General features: G+C 42.2%; 1 protein-coding gene across 1 annotated transcript in view; it reads right to left on the bottom strand.

Moving 5' to 3' along the window:
• Positions 1-9,916, bottom strand: part of LOC109289773 (follistatin-related protein 4-like) — a 418,807-nt gene that overhangs the window by 27,390 nt on the left and 381,501 nt on the right. The window contains exon 5 of the mRNA XM_019505975.1: positions 370-560. Within this exon, the coding sequence (XP_019361520.1) occupies positions 370-560 (191 nt within the window). The remainder of the gene's footprint in view (positions 1-369; positions 561-9,916) is intronic.

The following is a 9,916-nucleotide window of genomic DNA, read 5'->3' as shown; positions in this document are numbered from 1 at the left end:
TTTGTAACTTAAATACATTGTGAAATCCAAATTAATTTTATATTTCTCAGGTGTTGGAAGGATTTCAAAGAATGATTGTAAATAGTGAGGGGTTTATTTTTGGAAAGGATGGCAAGAGATATGGAAAAGTGCCATATTTTTTGTTTGCAAAATATCCTAAATTGCTTGAGACAACACCTCTTTCTCCCAAGGGAGATGGGGGAAAAGACTTATATGCTGCACTAGATTTTCTTTCCTTCACCTAATGTTAGAAAGACAGTTACAAACAAGTATTCTCACAAGAATTCTGCTGTGTTATATTCAATTTACACTTTGAATGGAAAATGCAATCCACTTCATAATTCAATTTTCATTGAACAATAAACCCACCTGAGCCAGTTCAGAGCTGCTGAGGTGTCCATCACTGTTTATATCCAAGTACTTAAACATATCTTCAACTAAGAAGCGCTTCTGGGATGTTTTATCCTCTACAGGGTTGCCCAGTTTGCTCTGGCGATGAGCTTGAAGGTCCAAGAGAATGCTTTTAAGCCGATTGTAGCCTGCCATTGTGCAAGTGTCACCTAAAAGAGAAGACTGTATTACTGGACCATCTTGATCTGCATAAAGAACTGAACTTTTAAAGGGAAGAATAAGACATAAACAAATACAATTCTCAGATGCTATCCTTTAAATAGGTCCCACAGTCATTATTCTTTGCAATAGCTGGCTTTTAAAATAAAACTTGCCTTCAAGACAGTGCCCAAAAGGCAGTGTCTTGAAGTACACACTTGTGGGTACTCCTTGATTGAAGGAAGGCTAATGGACATCACCCTGACAGAAATACACCCTCACTGAGGCATTAGGCAGTCAGCAGCATTTCTTTTCTGCTGCTGTCTGGAAGAAGCTACAACCATCGAGGCACCGAATGTCTGGACTCCGTCTGACCTTTGGATTCTGTCTCAATGGTCTAAAGTGGGGATGGGAGGTCTTGGGCAGCCTCCACTCCTCCATACTCTTGCCTAGACATATGCATCAAAGATCTTGGTGTGATGGTCACAGGACTCTTTACAAGAAGATTCATCAGGCATCTGACTAGACCTCTTACACATACATCATGATCCAGAGGATTGATGGTTGCCTACTTTACCTTCAAGAAATCTCTTTATCATGTTATCTTGAGGGATTTTGGTTAGCAGATTGCCTACTAATCCCTGCCCATGTCAAATTTACTCACTCTTTAAAATAAATATCAAATAAATGCACGTCCCAAGATTCTAAAGTAAATATAAAACCTAACCAATCTGAATATAAAAAGCAACGTGGTCATAAATAAGTGCCACGCTGGAGCACTGTACCATGCAAAACGTGGAGTTGCCCTATGAATGTTGACTAAAAACTATAAGGCTGTTTGGCAAATAAGGCATGAAATGAACTGTGACACTAAATATTTTATCTCACTGGTAACACACTTGAGAGAAATCAAACCTTAAATCCAGCTCAACCTGATAAAGTGGTCACAGGATAGATAATAAAAGGTGACAAACCTAAGGGCTGACCTAAAACTCCTATGTCATGGCATTAACTGTGCACATTGTTTTACTGGGGAATGTGATTGTGTTAATCCTTCAGATACTATCCAGGATCAAATTCTATTCTCAGTTAAAATAGTATCCTCTGAGCAGTTATTTGGAAGGAGATCAGTAACTCTGAGAGCAGAATCTAACTTATAACATTTATGAGCTTTATGTATTTACTGATGCAGCACTGCAAGAATAGAGAAATCAGTTCTCCAATGCTTTCCCTCTGATGCGCCTGGAAAACATCACATTCAGATTTAAGTGGCTTTGTCTTCAGTATCTTATTGTGTTTAATTAATTACAACAAGGGCTTTAAATACTTCCTTTTAAATGTAAAGCCCATTATTTTACTCATGTATTAGGTCTGAGAGGTCCAATCTCATTTCAGGACAGGAAGGAATAGCTTGGGTACATGCCGGAAACATGAAGACAACAATGACTTTTGGAACTGGTCTTAAGGGTGGGCGACATGGGTGACCACAAAGGGTGCCGGGGTCAGGGAGATGCCAAACCCCCCCCCCCCCCACGCTTACAGCAGCATTCTCCCCCCATCCTGCCGCACCCGATCCCCACCCCAGCCAGGACAGGTAGTGCCCAGGCCAGTTCATCCCCTGCTTCTAGCTACTGCTCAGGAAGAGATAGGCAGTGTGGGCACTTGTGAGGAGGGTGGCACCTGCTCCAGTCCACCTGCCTTGCTCCTGCACAGCAGCAATGGTGCATGCCCGCCCACTTGCCATGTGCACAATGCTACTCTGCCTCCCTATTGGACTGTACCCTGCACCCCTGCCTGCCTGCCTCTGCTTATGCTTCCAGCAGCACCACTGAATTATAGAATCACAGAATCATAGAAATGAGGGTTGGAAGGAACCTCAGGAGGTCATCTAGTCCAACCCCCTGCTCAACACAGGACCATCCCCAACTAGATCATCCCAGTCAAAGCTTTGTCTAGCCAGGTTTTGAAAACTCCAAGGATGGAGAATCCAGAACCTCTCTGGGTAACCTGTTCCAGTGTTTTACTACCCTCCTGGTGAGAAAACTCTTCCTAATATCTAACCTAAACTTCTCTTGCTGAAACTTGAGACCGTTACCCCTTGTTCTATCATCTGCCACCACTGAGAACAGTCCAGCTCCATCCTCTTTCAAACTTCTCCTCAGGTAGTTAAATGCTGCTATTAAATCCCCTCTCAGTCTTCTCTTCTCCAAACTAAATAAACCCAGTTCCCTCAGCCTCTCCTTGTAAGTCATGTCCTTCAGTCCCCTCATCATTTTTGTTGCCTGAATCTCTGAATCCGAATAGAATCAAGAGACCCGTTAACAGGTCTGAATCAAGTCAAAGCCTCCAAATTGATTCAGAAAAGATTCAGAGATTCGGAAGGCAGGGTTGCAGCAAACAGAAACTGAGAAGAGGGAGGGGGAAAAGGGGGAAGATATTGATATCTGTAGCTGGCCAGTGACTGTGATCTTTCCCTGAGTTCCCTTCCAATCACAGTGCTCTGGGGGAGGGGTGTAGAAACAACATATAAGGCTGTGTGTGAAGTGATCTAGATACAAAAACTCATGTCCTCAATATAGACATAGGATTTATGACGCACTATAATCTGCCTGACATCTGACTCCCCAGGTACCTCTTCACTTTTACCTGCTACATCCCCCTGCTCCGCCCCCCTGCCTTTCTCTCACCCCCTGGTGCTTCAATTTACATTTTAATTGACTGGCTTTCTTGCCTGCATTGCATGCCAGCCTCTGGCTTCTGTACTATTCATTCCATGCAGGAAGAGCACACACAGAAACTGCAGATGCTTCCTCAGCCTGACGAAGGGTTATTAAACCCAAAAGCTTGCCAAGATATATTTCTCCAACTATTCAGTTGGCCTAATAAAAGATATCACATCTACTCAAAGAACCTTAGACCAACACGGCTACAAACAGAAACCCAGTTAATACACACAAGTAACATGAGTTTTGCTTTCAGCAGTTTGAGCTGCACTTTCACAGAAGCCCCTGCACCTATCTCCTTGAAACCTGGCAGGCTTCACACCCTCAGAAGGGGCTACCATCCCTGCTGCATTCATCCCTCTCTGCCTTAACACATGCAAGTGATACGAGTTTTGCTTTCAGAACCTTGAGGTGCAATTCCCAGAATCTTCTGCACCATCTCCGTGAAACTTGGCAGGCTTCATGTGCTGTTTTCATTCCACTCTGCCTTAACATACACAAGACATGAGTTTTGCTTTCCATAGTTTGAGGTGATCTTTCACAGAAACGCCTGCACTTATCACTTTGAAACTTAGCAGGCTTTATGCTCTTAGAAGGGGCTACCAATACTGCTGTTTTCATCCAATTCTGCAAAAAAATGACAAAGCTATAGGTATTTCAGTGATTCCCCATTACAGCTTATGGTCGAATCACCGAATCACACCGAATCAGCGCCAAATCTTTTGAATCGGATTTAGCCAAATTGATTCAGGACAGTGATCCAAATCATGTCACTGTCCCCCAAATCAGCGGAATCCAAATCAAATACTGGCCACTTTGCACAGGCATAATAACCACCCAACTACCCAGATTCTGGACACCTGGCATTTCCAGTTTTTCCATATTCTCTGTTGATTTATGTTACCATTTTGTTGACTAGTTTGATGGGAGAAAAGACAGAAAGGAATCAAAGACAGTGCCCCCCTGTGGCCCCACTCCATCATAACTGGATTCAGATGCCAAGTAGGAAATTTAGTTCTTTAATAGCAGACACACATACTGAACATTTTTGGTGTATGGTCTTTAAAAATACCATAATTCTACAAGGTACTGCAAGGCATTCAGGCTTCAGGTGGCAATGTCCAGTCAGTGCCCTTGTGGGAAAATCTGTGATGAAATTAATATCCAAACAATATACTGAACGTTTGGGGCTTTTTGTCAGCTGCTGTCAAACACTTATTTTCTGACAGCATCTTGGCCCTCGGGAATATTGAGGCCACTTCAAGACTGGTTTATCAAAAGTTCCTTCAACTGCTGGGATTGCCCAGGAGTGGTCCAAAACACTCCCACCCCTTTTTATGATATCCACATACATTTTATGATATACACAGTTTCTCATGCCTGCTTTTAGCTTCGGAGTGAGGGTGGAATTCATACACTTTTATCTCATGTTATGCTAAAACTAGGCTACTAAGATATTATTTTCCTGTCTTGTTCATTTATATTTCAGCATCTTTCCTGACACTGGGTCAACTGATTCCCATTCTGATGGTCTATGTTGCTTTCTAGCATGTGTTTACTTAGAGAAAATCAATTGCCTTATTCACTCTAATCAAACAATTCTGCAGTCATAATATCTGAATGTCTGTGGATATTCTACTAATAGATTCTTCTTCCCCTGTTCTGGAGAATTTTCCTCTCTCCAGCAAAATCTTTATCTTAGAGAAACACCCCAAGCAGCAGGGACAAAATCTGTCTAGTTTGCTTCTAGATCTGTTTATCTTTCTTGATGTGGTTTCTTTCCCCATTTTAACAAATGATGGGCAGACCATGAGGTAACACCTAGTGCTGTGTTTGCACAAACAGTTCCATCCTAAGGGGTTATTATTGATTACATAGGGATGGAAGAGATCACTGGGGTCACTGAATCCAGGCTTCGATTGTTACAAGTGAACACATAGCATAATTCCATTCATAAACTTTTCAAGCTTCACCTGAAAGCCAGGTAGTTTCTTTTTCACAGTACTCCATTTGGAAAACTTAAAGAAGCTTACTCCACTGATGGTTAAATGTCTTCTTCTAATTTCCATTATCTCAGTCATTCAAGCCATGGTTTAGACTTCATGCAGTGTCCAAAACATGCACTTCTGTGCTGAGGATCTGATTAAAAAAAACCCCAAGCCAATCAAATTCTTTCAATGGACTTTGTTTCAGCTCCTGAATAAAGACAATTGAAAAATTGCTTCATTTATTGAATATCATTGACCCTGAACAGTCACCGAGACAGAGGACTTATGGAAAAAGTAATGCAATTACACGAGTAAAAAACGCTATCATCATGCATTTATAGAGCATATGTATATAAATGCGTGATGATAGGATTTAAATATACTTTAATGTGTTTAATCAATGTGAGTAGCATATATTAATATTTAATGTATATAATAGTAATATAGCATAGATACATCAATAATATGTAAGAATATTTAATACTTAAAAGTATTAAATGCACTGATATATATTCTATATATGTATGTTATATTAATAGCATACACACATGCGTAAGTATATGAGAGCCAGAATTCAAGCTGCATAGAAAATATTAATGTGTTTTTAATGCAGTTCCTCCCCACGCACCCTTTGGAATTAATTATTACACTGCTTCATTCTTCAAAATTTCCAACATCCTTATCAGGCAAGTAACCCATTTTCCTCTTACTATTGAGACACAGCAACATGTGCATCTTCTACTGAATTCAGTGGGAGCTTTGTACTTAAATTCAGCGGACCTAAGACTTTAATTACTGGTTCCAGTTTGATGTATAGCATAAGCCATTCAGCCATTACACTCTAATCTGCAAAATTAACTTGATGCGACAAAGTGCCAGGAATGTTGTGGCTTCAGCCAAAAGAGAGCACAGCTCTGCATTTAAAGAAGTTTTAAAAAAATGACTGTGTGTCAATGTAAAAAAATATAACAAAGTTGAAAAGAATGAGAGCTCTGTAGCTCCAGTTTTTTTTTATAACTAGGACTTGCTCTGAACATGTTGCCAAATCAAATGGAACAGACCTGCTTAGGGAATGGGTGTATAAATATGAACTCCACATCCTGCCTTCTGAACCTTTTGAATCAGACGCTTTGTTTGTAGTATAAATACCACTAAGTAATTAGGATGCTCATTGACAGGTCCTCTGCTAGGGATCTGCAAAGGACCTCACTATATCACTTTATCAATTAATCGCCATTTTTTACACTGTGGGTGAATTGTCTGTCTTAGTGAACCCCCATTTGGTTAACCTGCTGCCACAGGCAGCTAGGGAATTTTTAAAAGTGCTTGTGCCCACAGACACCCAGGGAAAATTCTGTGACATACATTACAAAGCCCTTTGGAAAGATTTAAGTGCATGCCTATGCTGGCGTACGAATTTGACCAGAACCGTATGCATGCAAGTTATGGCTGTTGGGTATAGTTTTGAGGAATGGGGCACCTGACTGCTATCTATCTGTGCTGATTCCTCCTCTTCCCCATCCCAGGAAGTTGCTCCTTTAACTGTAAGTAATTCTGTAACAGAATTCTGTAATTCCACCTGCTCACCATGACTTATTACCTCCTTTGAAAAGTCCATGCTCGCCTACATTGTGCTCACATCTTCAAGTAAGATGTTAGGTAGGGTTTTAAGCCCATGTGGGGTTTGAAAATGTGCTCCTTCAATTGCAGAAAAGATCAGTCTCAGAAAGAATAAGAGAAATCACAGAAAAAGTTGGAAACCGCCACTAGCAGCAGCTCCCAGAGGCTTTGCAAATCCTATCATATTGAGCAAAACTCACTTACAGGACCATCAAGTTGCTTTTACTTCCAGTACTGCTGCTGCCATGTCCAGTGTCATGGGGGAACTGTCTAGCAAAGAGCTGCCTGACTGGCGATATAACAGCATGCTACTGAAGCCAAACCAAAAAAAATAATATTATTATTGAATAGCATTATTTTTCCTTCCTCCAGTTTAAAAGAGCATAAGCTGATCATTACGGTAACAAAAACAGCAGCAGCTTTCATTTATATCATTGCCAGCTGAATTAGTTCCAAACTCCACAATCATGGGGAAAGAGGCAGAGATTGATGAGTATTTTACCCAAATGAAGTGAGGCATATTCTTATCTTACAAACAAAGCCACAGTATATCTATGAATAACAAACACAATCACATTTTTAAGGTTTCCCCCAAAGACAAATCTTCACTCCCAAGGATGAAGTGTGAGGTTAGCCCTGCCATGATCTCTCCCCTCCATTCCTCACCTCTACCCCCACACATTATCTTGTCTTCTTTTTTTATCTGTTGACTTTCCAGCATTAATTTTAGGAATTTCATTGGAATGGGGAAGGGATTTATCATTACAAACAGGGCGAAAGAACCGACCCAAACTGACCACATACATGAGACAGAATCAAATCGGTTTTGAACACGAAAGAGCTTCCTTTTGCTAGTCCGAGAAAGTTGAATTTTAGTGGCACAAAAAGAGAATCTTCACAAACAAAACATTATCTATTTACTGCCTTTCCCTCCCCTCCCACCCAGAAATACCAAGCAAGCACACCGAACAAAGTGTAAAAACAATACTGGAGCTCTTCCTAGCTTGCATGGAGCCAGGCAAAGGTCTGCCAGCAAATAAGATTTGCTATTGTTTCCCCAGACTTAGTTCCATTGTCATTTTGCCCCTCTTGTTCAGTTCTTTCAACATTTCTTCTTGGTCTAGCTCCATAGCAACTAACCTATAACAAACTAAGACATGAAGGTATGCACTTCTTATAAGAAATAAGAAATACTTTTCAGTTCTCCACCACACACATTAAAAAAAACCCTGGTGTGGTTATTTAGGCATCATGGGCTTTCAGTTCTCAGCCACTGCTACAACTCTTCATATAAGCCATGGCAGTTCTCAATAGCCTCTGGGGCTTGCTCCTGAGTATCGGAGGTTAAACGGGGCCTCAGTTTAATTAATATTAGCATATATTCAACTTAACAATCCTTCAGTTTTAATAAAATGTATTCAGGATGAAACTGACCCAAGCAACACCCAAATTTTGTGCATTTTCAAAACCCAAACCTGAATCAGGGCTCACACTTTGCAAGCTGCTCTTGTGTTTATAGCTAACCAAAACCAAGTGATGGATCCAGACTCTGAACCTTTGAAATGCAGTGTTGCATCCCCATTTTATAGCTTTAGCTTCTCTCTAATTAGGATGCTATTACCCAGTTACTCCATGGATCACATTTATCCATGGTGTGACTCAACAGATTTTCACCAAGAAAGATCACTTCAGTACCACGGAAAATAAATGTCAAGGACAGTCAGGGTTACTCTTCTACCCCTCTTTCTTTCCTTTATGTTGGAAGCGATGGGTCTTTTAAAATAGTAACGTTCACCACTGAGAGGCTAGCAATCCTGTCTCGGAGTTGGTTTATACAGGGCTTACTAAGGACAGCTGCTGCATCCTCTCTTCTTTCTTCCCCCCTGCTGTCAATGACACTTGTAATCTTCTTACATTGTGCCTGGCATCCACCTGTTTTATGTACAAAATACTCACTTCCTCTAGCTTTCTGGCAGCACCACTGTCTCTTGTGCACTTGATGTTCTTTCCAACATTAAAACCATGGCTGTTAAAAAAAACAACCCCTCCCAAACCCCCACCCCCCTCAAAAACTGTAGAAACACCATTTATATGCCATCTCACTTATTCCCATTCTTGCCTCTGCAATAGCTTCAGCATTTAAGTGCCCTGCAGTGGCTTCCTTTACAACATGAACTCATCATTAGCAGTTCATCTCATCTCAGACTATTCACATTGGTAGGTCTTCTTAATAGATATCTCATGGCTGGATTACCTTGTTAGCAGCTCCTGGGGCCCTGGATTCTTTTATTTAATTGGAACCCATTTTAGATATGCCAGACTGACAAGTTTCATATTTCCAGCTGCTTCTCTTTTGGGGCCTGGTCTTCGGGCCTGCACAATGGGAGGTGAATGTCACTGTTTAGCCAACATGGGTTTGGGGGGAATTCTCTCCTTTTATAGTTTAAGAATTATGGAAATGTGGGAGCCACTATACATTTGAGATCACAGACAGCTAAAATCCAGCCCATGGGGTGAATCTGGTCAGCAGTGGACTCCATTTCCCAGACACCTCTGTGCATGGCTGGGGCTGGTCTTCATGGAGGCCCCAGCTGCCGCAGCATGTGAAAGCTCAAGGCTGGGGTTGCCATGGAGACTGGCCCCAGCCACACTGGCACGGAGCATAGCAGCAGGGCAGGGGGCTGCTCCAGAGCCAAAGGAATCTTGCGATGGGGGCAGTTTGCTCCAGAGCCAGGGCAGAGCTGTGATCTGTAGCCTGCATGCTCTGAGCAAGGGTGCCCAGGCAGGGGATCATCGCTTTGCCCCTGCTCCAGACCAGGCTTTCACTGCTGCAAGGAGCTGGGGCAGAGCCCTGATCTCCTGCCTGCGCACCGCTGCCTAGAGCATATAGGCCCCATCACAAGATCCCAGTGGCTCCGGAGCAGCCCTCTGCCCTGCTCTGCCACGCGTCCTGGCAGCGTGGCTGGGGCCAGTCTCCATGGCAACCCCAGTCTTGAGCTTTCACAGCCAGTTGTGGCTGGGGTCTCCATGGAGACT

The sequence above is a fragment of the Gavialis gangeticus genome, unplaced genomic scaffold (genome assembly GCF_001723915.1).
Source record: "Gavialis gangeticus isolate Ggan-Ray unplaced genomic scaffold, GavGan_comp1, whole genome shotgun sequence".
Classification (NCBI taxonomy): Eukaryota; Metazoa; Chordata; order Crocodylia; family Gavialidae; genus Gavialis; species Gavialis gangeticus.
The sequence above is the reverse complement of the archived record's forward strand: the minus strand, read 5'-3'. Positions and strand labels throughout refer to the sequence as shown.